Source organism: Saccostrea cucullata, unplaced genomic scaffold (assembly GCF_032062105.1).
Source record: "Saccostrea cucullata isolate Sc308-1 unplaced genomic scaffold, CSIRO_AGI_Scuc_v1 ctg148, whole genome shotgun sequence".
Lineage (NCBI taxonomy): Eukaryota > Metazoa > Mollusca > Bivalvia > Ostreida > Ostreidae > Saccostrea > Saccostrea cuccullata.
In genome coordinates, this window is record NW_026931262.1 from 8600 (window position 1) to 23871 (window position 15272).

Genomic DNA, 15272 nt, shown 5'->3' on the forward strand with positions numbered 1-15272 from the left:
ATTCTAAACAACGCATCTTATCAATTGCAATTGATCAAGTTGTACAGATACGTATATTGTTTACAATGTACATTTGTTTACTTTGTCGGGAATGATAAAAACACACGGGTACATGTACATCATTATTTATGTCGATATCCGAGTAACAAATATACAACACCGTACGCGTCATATTATATGCATAATCTAAAAAAATTACATTTCCACTTTTCTTCTTTGATATACTTTGAATGTTGTGTTGTTCTTTTTTAAAAAATATATATATATTTTAAAAACTGCATTTGTGATGTGAATTTCGCTTTAAAAAAGGTCATCTGAGACTTATATGGGGACTTCAGATTCGATATTGGGATCCAAAACTTGTGCGTCAATATCAGGATTTGAGACTTATAGAGGAAATTCAGCTTCGATATTGGAATCCAAGACTGGGATCCGAGACTTAATGACGGAATTCAGCTTCGATATTTGGACGGACAGACAGACGAACGGACAAATGTGCTCACAGAGCTCTAAGAAGACAAACAAAATACAGATCCAAGTTGTGTGCCAAAAGTGAAGATAATTTTATTTTTTCTTTATATATTTCATTGAAAACAATATTTTGTATTATTATACTTTCATGTTAAATACTAAAATCTGATTGGTTTAGACGCAGTTAACAATCCGTTCGATTACCCTGAGCCTTAGCAACGCATGTGGCAACGGGTAACACAACGGTAATGCCACATGCGTGGAAATTATGCGCGTACGGTTCACCGTAGAATTCTCAAAACGTCAGTTGCGCGTTTTAATGAACGTAATTAACTTGACGTCAAAAAAAGCTTGCGTCCTATAGAGCTTACTTGAAAACAACAAACGACAGACGATACATGCTTGCGAGTGTAGGAAACATGCTTGCGAGCCAGAAATAACGAAACTTTATATGATAAATGACTCTAATTCGAGTATCAAACAAACAATAAGGAGATTAGTGAACCGGTGAGTGTGAAAGCTTTCTATACATGAACGTAAAGACGATCGACTGTTTTATTTTTGCTGACGTCCTAAATCAATAAGACATTCAGTATAATAAAATAAATGGTGCCTGTTTTGGAGGGTAACATTTGAAATTGACACCCCTCGGAAAACCATTGTCAACCTCCGCTGACGCGTCGGTTGACAATGGTTTTCCTTGGGGTGTCAATTTCAAATGTTACCCTCCAAAACAGGCACCATTTATATAAAATCGCTGGTATGACAACATTTCTTGACAGATTTTATCAAAAATTTCTTGAAAATCCAAGAAATTGTTAGTTAAAAAAAAAATAGTTTTTATCTGATAAGCATTGATAATTTTAAAATATTGTAATTTAAGTGTGACATGAATTTTTAAGTCATATACTCACAATGAATTATATAGTCAACATTGATCTTGAATTTTAGAACTGATGTTTAGTGATGAACTATATTTTACTACATATTAAACGTGTAATGATCTTTTAAAGAAAGATAACTACTCATTTTCTGGTTTAAGTAATGAAATAAATAATAAAATTAGATAAAAATTGACCATTTGCTAGTGATATTACAAAATGTTGTTTTCAATGAAATTTGTAGAGAAAAAATAGAATTATCGAGTTCACTTTTAGCACGCCACTGTACATATTTTGTCAAAATCCTCGATATACAACTTTTGTCACTCCTTCGACGGGGTTTTGTATAATTTCTAGATTATTCGTGTTTCCCCTTCAAGGCAATGGAAATCATTAATTTTATAACATTTTACACCTTTCCTGATAGTTAAAGCTAAATACAATTCGTGAAAGGAATTCGTACGCCATGATCGACTGGTCTCTCGTTACTAAAGGCCCCTATTTAAAGCTGCGCACTTAGTCACTGTTCAGTGAAATAAATGGTCACTGTAGATGGACCTATTCTATACAGCACTTGTTAGTGACAAAAAGTGTGTCCTTCTAATGCAGAAGAGTAAGATACAAAAGAATTTACTGTAAACGTACTACATTTGGCGGTGTATTCTTTTTAGCGTTTTCGGCGGAAACTTCCGCTAATTCAAGTACAACGCTAAATGTCTTAACCATATATACATTAATAAGAACATTAAGAAATGCGCTAAATCAAGTCTACGCTAACTTGTTCAAAAATCAATTTCCGCCAAATATTGTACACGCTAAATATAATACGTTTACTGGTATAACAGCTGCACAGGTCAGTGCAGTGTAAAAACACAAATATGCATAACTGCAGAAAATGTAAACCAGCGTGTCCACTGGTCGTCATTCTAGGCTTCTACCCGTGACAATAAAGCTGTCAGGTGTAACGACTGGGAAGAGTAAAATCCGCTTAATTACTGTAGATAGTAATCGAAAATGACCTCTACGAAATCACCATTCAGTGGTTCCAAACAGCTATATAATTCAGTTAATGCACTTTTGTGTCGAAAAACGGTTCTTGCAACTGATGTTTAAAAGCTTTGAACAAGTTTTGATAATTTTTGCTCCATTCTTCACACCCTCGTAATGAACCTGAAATTCTTCTACAGATTGCTTCAAGTGCACAGTTTTGAATGACATGGATCAGATGACTTACCGGAAGCTTTATGATAAAAACTTCATTTGAGTAAATCGGAAAAATCCAACCGATACTAGTACATTCGGAAGAATTCAGTATAATCCACTAAAATTATCCCTGAATATAAAATTCTTGACAGTATAATAGATGACAAGAAAACAATGTTTGCTTTGGGGATTAATTTATTTAAGATTCTTTCATTTCACGCAGACGACGAACTGCACTTCTGACTGTTGCAGCAGCGGTTGTGCTGTAAAATAAAATCAAAATAATCTTCATTTTTTTTATTTTTACAAATAAATTGATGCTCAATCATGCATATATATCATTTTTGCTATATAAAGCTCTTTTGGCCATCAGGCCTATATTTTTTAGGCTATCATTAAAAATTTTTTGGTTTGATGTTCTCTGACCAAAATTTTTTGAGGTGGTAGGTAGGTATCACTATGTTTTTATGTTCCCCAAACGAAGTTTGGGAACATATTGTTTTTACTTTTTCTGAATTTTTTTCTTTGTTCTCCGGTACTTTTTTGTCCGCGAGTGTTCTCGTAAACTACTCATCCGATCTAGGTGAAACCTTTTTAGGGTCACTAGGTATGTTATGTAGATGTGCGGAACGAAGGTCATTTTGCGCGCACGTGCGTGCGTGTGCGCACACGTGTAACACGTGAAATGACCAATATAATAGATATAGCCGTAACCTTTTAAATTTTGTATGAAATGCTTTGAATTTTATAATATAAGGATATATTAGTAGTATAGACATGACGACAAGGTCAAAATAGCAAGATCTCACGCGCATGCACGTGCGCTTCGCTCCGATTGGCTGAAACTAAAAGTCTAAATATCTTTTTTGTTTTCTGACAAAATCCTGTGAAATTTTGAACATATTCATACACTTTGAAGATCTACAGCATGATATATAAGAATTTTCATGAAAGCATGCACATGCACGTGTGCTGCAATCCGATTGGCTGAAACTTTAAATGTCTATAACTTTCTAAATTCTCAACAAAATGGTATGAAATTCAGAATATGAATAGGTATAATGGATTTCTACATTATGCTACTAACAAAAGTAAATGCAAGGACGTGCATGCACATGCGCCCGCACACAATGCATTAAACGACAGTATACTTGAGTTTTTGATGTTCATGCAGAATTTAGAACTTCTAAATGCCAAGACATGTAACATACTGAAGCATGCAGATCTTTTGACCCTTGACCTTGAAACTTAGGTCAAGGTCACTGGTAAACTGAATAAAATGTTGATATAAGCTATTTACCAAAATCACCTTGACCTATGAACTTGAAATCGACCTTAACCTTTGTCCTTGACCCAAGGGTGAAAAGAAACATGAAGTACATGTACATGTATCTACAAACACCTTTCAGAGTTTATTTCGGTTGACAGGATAGAAGTTAAAGAGGTGTTGGTTTTTAATGACCTTGACCTTTCATCCAAATGTCACAATCAATCTTAAGTTCTTGGAGTAAGATACAAGATTCAACTCCAACGTTAAATAGGTTAAGAATAACCCCCCCCTCCCCCCGCAACAACCAAACAAATCAAATTAATGGCAACATAGAGAATCGCTGTTAAACTCAAATAACACCTCGGACCCACATAAAATTTTAGGAAAACTGCAGAAAAGAGCTCGAGGAAAGTGTGTTAAAATATTTGACTTGAGTTTCCAAAGTATATAGAAATTATTAATTTATACGGAAAAAAATACAAATCCTGTCTTGTTTAAAATTAAAGTGTAGATGAACAAAGTTGGTATATAAGCCTTTTATAGCCTATTAATTCAGATGGCATTGATAGCATTCAATTCTACTGATTTGAAATAATATTTTAATACCTAGCATCCTTTGTTTATTTTACATTTGAAATTTATTTGATTTTTTTTTAGAATTACGCAATCCTAAGAAATAGCGATTTTCGGAATATTAAAAATCAATATACATGTACGCTCCTTCGTAAAATAATCAGGGATTTGCATTCATAAAAAAATATTAATAAGAAGGTGTTAAACAATATTGGTCTCATTAGCTGACACGAATGCCTTTTTAAACATCTCTTGTAAACCCCAGAAAGTAGCCCCCTATGCATTAAAAAAAATGAATAGTTCCGGTCAAAAACCTTTATATATTTATTTACAAAGTATATAAAATTTACTAGACACAGGTACCAGAGTTGTCAAAATGGCCTGAGAGGAAATATAAAAAAAATTCTGAACAGAAAGGAAAATCCCTTTTCCATGTATGGAACTACTATTGAATAAGTTCATTTTGATTGGTCAGCAATCGGCGTTATACCCTTAGTCGACTTTAACCCTGCCTTGCGTCGGAATAAAACCAACTTTGTGCCCGAGGTTAAAATAAGTAGAAAAGTAAAATGTGAATCGATATATTAAAAAATGACATATGCTTGAAAAATGGTAATTTTATATATGTATTTTTTCTTTGATTCGTGGGATAAAAGAATATGTTAATCGGTTAACCAACATGCCATATTCATCTTGCATATGCATGTACAAAACGTTAAACGATATATATTTGATATTATTGTAGCTTTTATATTCTTAAATGAAATCCTTGGATACTTAGCATAATGATAATAGGTCTTAGAGGAATAAGGCACGAAAAGGGACATGGGGAGCGTTTGGGGAACATCTGTAACGGTCCCCGTTACAATTAGCACTAGTTTTTTTTATTTTGTAATTTTCTAACACCATGATAAATATTCAGACATATGGAACCTAAGCAAGTCTGATATTTTCCCATAAACAGACAAAAAAATATGTTGTAAATTGGATAAGGGCAATTTTGATGGGTCGGTCAGAGTACATCAAGGAAATTTTTTTTTATTGTTGGCCTTATCACCGTGCATTATAAATGCAGAGAAAATTCTATGGGTGGTAGCACCTGAAATTTTCTGGAGTCGCAGGATAGGACAGATCTTTACTAATACAGCCCTGAATTCTACTGTAAATGTTACCTGTATACCCATGCACCTCCTGCCACTGTTTTTATACTAATTCTGACCTGACTTCTACTGTAAATTTTACCTGTATACCCATGCACCTCCTGCCACTGTTTTTATACTAATTCTGACCTGACTTCTACTGTAAATTTTACCTGTATACCCATGCACCTCCTGCCACAGTTTTTCTACTAGTACAGCCCTGACTTCTACTGTAAACGTTACCTGTATACCCATGCACCTCCTGCCACTGTTTTTATACTAATTCTGACCTGACTTCTACTGTAAATTTTACCTGTATACCCGTGCAACTCCTGCCACTGTTATTATACTAATTCTGACCTGACTTCTACTGTAAACGTTACCTGTATACCCATGCACCTCCTGCCACTGTTTTTATACTAATTCTGACCTGACTTCTACTGCAAACGTTACCTGTATACCCATGCACCTCCTGCCACTGTTTTTATACTAATTCTGACCTGACTTCTACTGTAAACGTTACCTGTATACCCATGCACCTCCTGCCACTGTTTTTATACTAATACAGCCCTGAATTCTACTGTAAATGTTACCTGTATACCCATGCACCTCCTGCCACTGTTTTTATACTAATACAGCCCTGACTTCTACTGTAAACGTTACCTGTATACCCATGCACCTCCTGCCACTGTTTTTATACTAATACAGCCCTGACTTCTACTGTAAACATTACCTGTAGACCCATGCACCTCCTGCCACTGTTTTTCTACACCTAGAACAGCTCCAGATCCCCACAGCTTGTCTCTTCATGGAATCCTAAAAACATAGTAATCAGAGATTACAGAGCTCACCTCAACGAATGTTGTCTTTAAGTAAGGCAAAGTCACACAATTAACCAACAAAAAGTGTACATCCAAAAATGCAAAATTTATGCAATTTTGATTTGATACTTTGGAATAGACCTATATAAAAACTTCAAACTAGTTCTTCGTCATGAAAATGTAATTAAAATCCAGAATCTGAAGGAAGTTTGAGAGTTTTCATCCCTTGATGCATCATTTGTGCAAGTTTTTATATAAGCCTTATAGTTTCTTGGTAATAGACCTGCAGCCATAACTTTTACGAGGTCCATTATCTGGAAAATGTATGTCGAATTCAGAATCTGAAACAAGTCCATTAGTGTGCATCCTAAGATGTATCATCCATGCAAGTTTGCTCAACCTAGAGCTCAAAGTTACTTGGAATTGAACCTGTATAAAAAACTAACCTTTTCAATAATCGAGAAAATGTAGGTCATATTCAGCATCCGAAGCCAACCAAGTAGAATGCACCCTTAGATGTACCATCCATGCAAGTTTGGTCATTTATATTGGGCTCAAAGTTACTTGGAAATGAATCCTGCACCAAAAACTTTAATCTGTTCACACTTCCAGAAAATGTAGGTCAGATTCAGCATCCGAAGCAAGTCTGGTAGTATGCATCCTAACATGTACCATCCATGCAAGTTTAGTCATTATAGGGCTCATAGTACCTTGGAAATGAAATCTGCACCAACTAGAACTGTCCACTAGGGACAAATACCCCCGCTGTGTTTTTTCAGAGTAGGTGCCAATTCACAAATATTTTATGGATTTATTAAGAGGTGTTCACTATTGTCTTAAAACAAATCGAGTGAAAATATAATTGCAGTGAAAATATAATTGCATGCTCATTAATTTTTTTCAATTTAATCGGTGCAACCAAATAAAACATCAATACTAATACACTGTAACAGTTTTTTTTTAATTTCATAAAAAGAAGAATTTGCAATTATTTGTCATACTACTCTGAAAAACAATTGTTGAAAACAGAAATATTATACAGAATCAAATTAATCTTTGTAACTTTATATCAAATTCATTCTAAAAATAATAAAGTGCCCAACACAGCATGATACTCCAGTCAAATATTGTTCATTCAATTAATATAAACAGTTTAGAGTGTGAGGAAATCATGGCAACCTTTAAAAGGATTTCCATAATTTTTTTTTTCCTTTTGATATTTGTTTAAACATCTCCTGTGGTGTAAGCATTAATTATAACAAATAATCATCAAATGGTTGCATTATAGCTTGACAAATGCTCCTCCCCCACAAACAAACACATATGCTTTTATCTTTCATGTGGGACATGATGCTCTGAAATTTGTTACTTGATATTTTAATTTTTTTTTAAAATATATCAATTTAAGGTCAGACGAGACGTTCCTCAAAATCTGTATTGTATATCTTCGTAATGTATGAAAAATATTCAAAATTTTAGTAACATTCTGATTTCTAAACCAGTTTCTAAACCTTTTTAAAAAATCCAAACACTTAAACATTTGAAATTGGAAAATTATTTTTCTTCCCCAAAGGATTATATAAGAAAAACTACCCCTGGTATCTTGCAGAAATGCCTGGTAAGGTACCTCAATTTTTTGTGAGTAAACATGTTTAAGTAGCAATACTTCAATGACAAACTCTTAGAAAAATTTATCTATTATTCAGGAACATCTCATCTTTCCTTAACTAATTAGTATTAAAAACTTAATCTATAACAAATTGATTTTAGAAATAGAGGACTGGCCATCAAATGACATATGCTATTTAAACTGACCAGCAGTTCCTCTGTCTAATTCCCAAAGGACCTTAATCAGAGATAACAGCTAACAGAAATGATTGAGACAGCTAGCTTTCCTACATTGAACTCATTAATTAATCTTTGACTGGATGCATGTCCACTGATAAATGCCAAGGGATGCAATTTTCTGTTATCAAAATTCTCCTTGACCAGTGCTTGATAATTTTACCCTTGGGAGAGGTAGAAAAATCTCTTATAAAATAACATTTGATATGGATTGCTGTAAAGTATATAATGAAAAAATATCATTTTCTTAATTTAACATTTTTTAAACAGGGATACAGAAACAGTCTTACATTTTTGGGATTGTGTAATTCAATAGTAAAAGACAGTTTCTTTTTAAAATTTCACTTAAATTAAAGGTCACGGTGACCTTAAAATAGGTCGTGACACACATTCTACCCAAGATGCATAAACTGTCCAAGTTTGATGATTGCCAGTCTAATAGTTTTCTAGTTATGAGCCAAACAAAACCATAAAATAAAAAAGAAAAAACGCCTGTAAAATGCAGAAAAATTACCCAATCATGATGAAAATACCAGGTGCACAACTTCAATGGTGAATAATAAGTGTACAAATTTTCAGACAAATCCATCCAATAGTTTCTGAGAAGCGGTCCGGACAATATCTTGTCTACAGACAGACAGACGGACAGACAGACAGACGGACATGCTGATTCCAATATACCCCCCTAAACTTCGTTTGCAGGGGTATAAAAACTTTATCCTGTTCACTCAACCAGAAAATGTAGGTCAGATTCAGCATCCGAAGCAAGTCTAGTAGAATGCATCCTAAGATGTACCATCCATGCAAGTTTGGTCATTATAGGGCTTATAGTAACTTGGAAATGAAACCTGCACCAAAAACTTTAACCTGTTCACTCAACTGGAAAATGAAGGTCAGATTCAGCATCCGAAGCCAGCCTAGTAAAATGCACCCTTAGATATACATCCATGCAAGTTTGGTCATTATATGGCTCATAGTATCTTTGAAATGAAACCTGCACCAAAAACTTTAACCTGTTCACTCAACTGGAAAATGTAGGTCAGATACAGCATCTGTTCGAAGCAAGTCTGGTAGTATGCATCCTTAGATGTATCATCCATGCAAGTCTGGTCACTATAGTGGTCATAGTTACTTGGAAATGAGACCTGCACCGAAAACTTTAACCTGTTCACTCATGCGGAAAATGTAGGTCAGATTCAGCATCTGAAGCAAGCCTGGCAGTGTGCATCCCAAGATGTACCTTCCATGCAAGTCTGGTTAACATGGGTTTATAGTTACTCGGAAATGAGACCTACACCAAAAACTGCACCAAAAATGTTAACCTGCTCCAAAAACAACCTGGTCATTCATTTGCTGAAATTGCAGCATCTGAAACTTTGACTGGTACAATGAAACAGACTAGAAACATCTTCCATGCATGTCTAATCAATATAGGACACAGAAGTACTTAAAAAGAAAACTGCTCCAAAAAACTTAACCTTAACCCGGGACGCTGACACCGACGGTATTACATAAGCTCCCCCTTCTTCATTGAGGTGAGTTAAAAATAGAAGTAAATCAGTTAGAATTAAATATTTACAGTGTAATTTTTTTTCTCTTAGTGTCACAGGGTTAAAGCAATGCATATCTATCAATATAGTATAAACACTGGTTTCACATGTCCTAATTGTCTGACACAATTTCTCATTGACAACATAAAGGGTTGACATGCTTTCAATGGATCAAACTTATTCCACTGAGTTTTGAAAAATTCATTTTTGTGTTAGACATTATATACTATAAATAAGTCACAAATGTAAACATAATACAGTATCGTTTTAAACATCTCTCTTGATATCAATCACAGCTTCAAACCAAGATATATCAGTTTAGAAATAAATAATTTTTTTAGGCTTGAGCCACACAACAAAAAGCTAATAGTCTATCAGATGAAGTGACAAGAACATTATACCATTTACAAAACGGACATATCATAAAAAATAACAACTGGGATTACTGATCATCCTACAGCAGTTTTAACATATTTATTATTGAAAAAAAAGAGAAATTCGCTGGACATTTGCCTTGTTGGCCAAAATTATTTATTTAAAATCCATATATACACAAAGTACACTTAGTTCAAAACATCTGACATTTTCAGGGTGTTTTTAATGATTTTGATATTTTATCTGCCAGGAAAACATCAGAACCAGTGCCATTACCAAAACTGGAAATTTGCCACCCACAACGGTGACATTTTTTTTATTTTATATATATATGCGAACCAAATTTAATGTCAAACTCAAAAATGTATCAATAGTACATTACTTTTCTATTAACCCATATTATTTTTCTTGCTCATTTATAAAATATAGAGTCCAGTGAAAACATTTAAGTCAACTATCTAGATTTGTTTCATGTTCTGCAATTCAAAACCTTGCAAAAAGTTAATTGAAATGTGGAGCGATATTTTCTTTTCATCAATTTTGGCAAGTAGTAGAACAATTATGTAATTCATAAATTGTGGGCTCAGTTATTAATTTGGTTTGCATGTATCAACCAGAAGTCTCTGTCGAGACTGTAGCTCTACTGGTTTATACTTAAAACAAAGGAAGAGAAAAGTAGCAGTTGCGACTTGAAACTTTAAAACAGCAATAAATAGAAAAATAATCCTTGCTACTCATCAAAGCAAAAACCGATGCAGAGATTTATGTATCTTAGTGTAGTCTACTTGTGTGCCAAGTTATATTGAAATCAGACCAAAACTGTAGGAGGAGTAGCATTTTGAAAGAATTTCAAAGAAATTTTAATTTTTGGCAACCATGGCAACACCGTTCATCGAAATCAAAAACCGATGCACAGAATTATGTATCTTAGTGTAGTCTACTTGTGTTCCAAGTTATATTGAAATCAGACCAAAACTGTAGGAGGAGTAGCATTTTGAAAGAATTTCAAAGAAATTTCTATTTTTAGTAACCATGGCAACACCGTTCATCGAAATCAAAAACCGATGCACAGAATTATGTATCTTAGTGTAGTCTACTTGTGTTCCAAGTTATATTGAAATCAGACCAAAACTGTAGGAGGAGTAGCATTTTGAAAGAATTTCAAAGAAATTTCTATTTTTAGTAACCATGGCAACACCGTTCATCGAAATCAAAAACCGATGCACAGAATTATGTATCTTAGTGTAGTCTACTTGCAGTCTATGTGAAAGTCACTGGACCGTCGGTTTTTACCGGTAAAATTTTGTTCGGGCCGGTAAAAATTTTCAGTATACAGGACCAAATGTCCGATAAAAAATAAGGCCAAATAAATCTAAATTAAGAGGAACACATGGTCCAATTCCCCACAAATATCCTTTATTTGATCAATTTAGCAGTAATACCTGATTAATTTTTATGTATTACAACCCTGTCATGATCGTTTTATTCTAACTTGAATTTCCTCTGTCCAGGGTTAGAGATCTTTAGATAGCTCATACGTAGATATGGTTGGGAAATTATTTAGATAGCTCATACGTATATATGGTTGGGAAATTACTTTTAAAATGATCATTGAACTTGAGTAACCATAATGAGTTGTTTCAGGAAAAATAAATATGCATTGAAAGTAATATTAGGCTTAAAAAAAAAATAAGTTAGTTTCCTGTAACATTCCCAAAAAATCAAGGGTCGGTAGGTCGGAATTTTTTTTTTTTTTTTTTTTTTTTTTTTTTTGCTTATGAATGGTCAAACATCCCCGGACCGAAAATACCAGGTGTTATATTTACAGTGGACACCCAATATGGCATCCAAAATGGCTGCCAAGCGGCAGAAAACGAACTTCAGAAAGTTGTAGGGGGAAACAATTGTTACAATAATGATTACTCTTTATATTTAAGGTAAATGCACACTAAGTTGACATAGTTTATGTCTCAAATTAAGCTACAAGCTATTTTTTTAAATTTAATAAATGGAATCAGCTGATTGATCAAACGAAGTTTTGCCAATTGTCAGAAAAAAAAAATCCACCCGGGGATAATTTGAATGGGTCGGTCGGGTTACAGGAAACAAACTTATTTTTTTTTTAGGCCTTAAATGTAAGAAAATCTTTGATACAGTGTATGTTGTATAAGTCAAATATGAAGAAAAAAAATGCAGGCAATTTTATAAATAGGTACCTTTTACAAAGGAAAATTATAGATAGTTAAGTTAACTTGTCCATTTCTCTCTGAATTTATTTAAGGTTAAATTTAACAGTGAGAATTAACCCCATCCCACCCACTCTATCAATCTCAGTATCATAATGATGTATGGATTTTAAGGAAAAAAGTCGGTCTGGTAAGAAATTGCCTGGTCTGGTAAAATTTTAATTTTTACCAGACATTTTGTCCTGTAAAAAATTTAAACTTTCGCGTAGACTGTACTTGTGTGCCAAGTTATATTGAAATCGAAGCAAATCTGTAGGAGGAGTAGCATTTTGAAAAATTGTTTACAGACAGACAGACGGACGGACGGATGCCGGACGCATTACTATCGCATAGCCTCTTCTGGTCTCTGACCAGTAGAGCTAAAAATTGACTCGGTTTGAAGACTGCGAAACTTCAAGTTTTTCATAATGGTGCCTGTTTTGATATTTTCAAGCCACATAAAATATCAAATAGAAAAAAAAGCCTGGAAAACATTAGATATTTCAGACTAGAAGTACACTGTGCCATGCTAATAATTTTAAAAAAGACTTCTTTCTCAGAAATGGAGCTTTATAAAAGGCTGAAATGTCACATTTTCTATGGTGCATTTGTTTACTGACATTAACTTAACTCTTCCCCTTAGATCTTTCCCTCCTTTACCCCCTAATGACGACTTTTGACGCCTAGCTCCCAACCCTAAATGACGACTTTTGACGCATGTGTATTTCATTGTTGATCTGACTTGAAATTACCGCTTGTTTACAAATAATCAGAGCACAGGTGGCCACCTGCAGGTCAACAATAGATGATTGCATCATACTAGTTAGAAATCACGTGATTTACCTGTGTAAACAAACAATAGAATCTTGGAGTCCCACCAAAATTCAAAATGGCGGACTGTTACATATGATGAGCATATAACTCGGTCAATACGCAATATTTTCTCTTCCAGTAAAGCATTACATGAAATTCAAGCTATAAACTACCTATTTCTTGAAAAATTTGAAAATTATATTGATCTATATGTGTAATATACTCAAACATAAGATACGAAAATTTTGTGACCGCACAGTGCTGATTTTATTACCTGTTTCTCACAATTTCAGAAGATACCTTCAATTTCAAACATATAGATCTATGAATGTCTAGGTGTAGAAATAATTATTTTAATAGAATTGCCTCATTAAAGTATCCTAAAATGTTCAGAAATCAAGTCTTAGCATGCAAGTTTGAAAATTTGTCGGCGATATTGACACTGAAGTAGCACTACAATTTATTGATTTCTGAGAAATTAAACTCATAAAATTGATAATAAATAATAATCTATCCATCAATTTATATCATCTTATATATTTTTTTATTATTTAAACAGACAATTTTGACTTCGTAAAGCCGTTTAACATGTTGAAAATATCTATTTTTCTATTTACACCTGCTTTTACCTGAATTATTTTTTTACAGAAAATTCCGATCAAAATTATGTAAACAGATTTGAAAAATTTAATCTATTACGAATACATTGATTTATAATACATAGCATAAATGAAATATTTTGACCCTTATTAGTTCAGTTTTAAACTGCATGCTCTCAAATTCATCTAAAACAATCAAAGGGGCAGCCAGGCAAACACTCTAAGGATATGGCCAGTGTGTCAAATCGTGGCATTAAGGGGTAGAGAGATAATTATAACAATACAAACCTTTCCACAGAACTGGCATGTGTATCGAGAATGTTGAGAGATTTCCATTCTCTTTATGGTTTTACGAAGGGAAGCACCATACCGGGTTCCATACTTTCCACAAATTCCAACCTTCTTTGTTCTTTTTGCCTGATAAGTAAAATCACTAAAAACAATCACATCAACACTAGATTGCATCTGTTGTAGGCTGCAGGCATAAAATTAGTTCATACAGGTCAAGTCCAAAGACTATTTCTTCCTACGTAACTATTCATAGCTACGTTTTAATAGCTACGTAAGTATTTAAACCTACCCAAAGTAGCTATTTTTACCTATTTTCTGCTTTACTTGCATTTTGTGGTCAAATGCAGGAACAGCGCAACATGGTGAGCTCTAAATTTTTTAATACAGTCACACTGATGATGGATATGACAAATATTTGGCCAAAAAATGATTACTTCGTATATTATCAATTTTGCACAGAAACTAATGTAAAATTGCTGATTCAGGAAGTAATCATTTTTTGGTCAAAATTTTGTTGTATTCATCATCAGTGTGACTGTATCAAAAAATAGAGTATTCTCCATGCTGTGCCGTTTGGTCTTTTGGCCACAAAATGCAGATAATACAAAAAGTAGGTAAAAATAGCTACTTTGGGTAGGTTTAAATACCTACGTAGCTATTTATAGCTACGTAGGTAGAAATAGTCTTTGAACTGGACCTGTCATATAGGGATCCTAGCGCAAGATTGTTTGTAAGATCGAGATAATATTCTATCATCCTTAGAGATTTTCAATGTAAAAATCTTGTTTTTATTCTTATCTTGAAGTGAAAAAAAAAATTAAAGGAAAGAGGTCATGATGTAAATTGTCCATGTCATGAAAAGCTGTTTCTACACACTAAAAATTACATCTTCACTTTACATTAAGCCTACATCAATATTGAACTTCGATTGATAAAATCTGACTTGATATCTCAAATATATGTTGTTTACTTTGTTAAGCTCTACTTGTAGTTCAATAGATGATTGATATTTGATGCGATTTCACTGGATTTCTCACAACCTTTATCACCTACCATGATTCTTCCCCTCTCCCAGTAGAAAAAGGAAGTAAACATGGAAAAGTGAAGAAAGGAATGCATAAATAGTCACCTTTATTCCGGATTGGCGAAAACTTATTCCTGTAGCAAAAAATCTTTTTATGACCTAAATCATTAAAAGTAAATATTAAGAATTTAC

At 33.6% G+C, this 15272-nt stretch overlaps 1 protein-coding gene across 1 annotated transcript; it reads right to left on the reverse strand.

Moving 5' to 3' along the window:
- Window positions 1-2732: 2732 nt before the first annotated feature.
- On the reverse strand, window positions 2733-15152 carry LOC134232022 (large ribosomal subunit protein eL43-like). Its single transcript, XM_062713998.1, has 4 exons — window positions 15110-15152; window positions 14054-14182; window positions 6271-6353; window positions 2733-2818 (listed from the first exon to the last, which is right to left on the reverse strand). Exons 1-4 carry the CDS (start codon window positions 15149-15151, stop codon window positions 2755-2757), a joined length of 318 nt encoding a protein of 105 aa, XP_062569982.1. The 5' UTR covers window position 15152; the 3' UTR covers window positions 2733-2754.
- Window positions 15153-15272: the final 120 nt, after the last annotated feature.

Excerpts from the sequence above, each read along its gene's own strand:
- LOC134232022 (XM_062713998.1), bottom strand. The coding sequence starts at position 15,151 with ATGTTTACTTCCTTTTTCTACTGGGAGAGGGGAAGAATCATG. Across the intron at positions 6,354-14,053 it reads CATGCCAGTTCTGTGGAAAG|GATTCCATGAAGAGACAAGC; the intron begins GTTTGTATTGTT and ends CTATGTTTTTAG. Across the intron at positions 2,819-6,270 it reads GGAGGTGCATGGGTCTACAG|CACAACCGCTGCTGCAACAG; the intron begins GTAATGTTTACA and ends TTTATTTTACAG.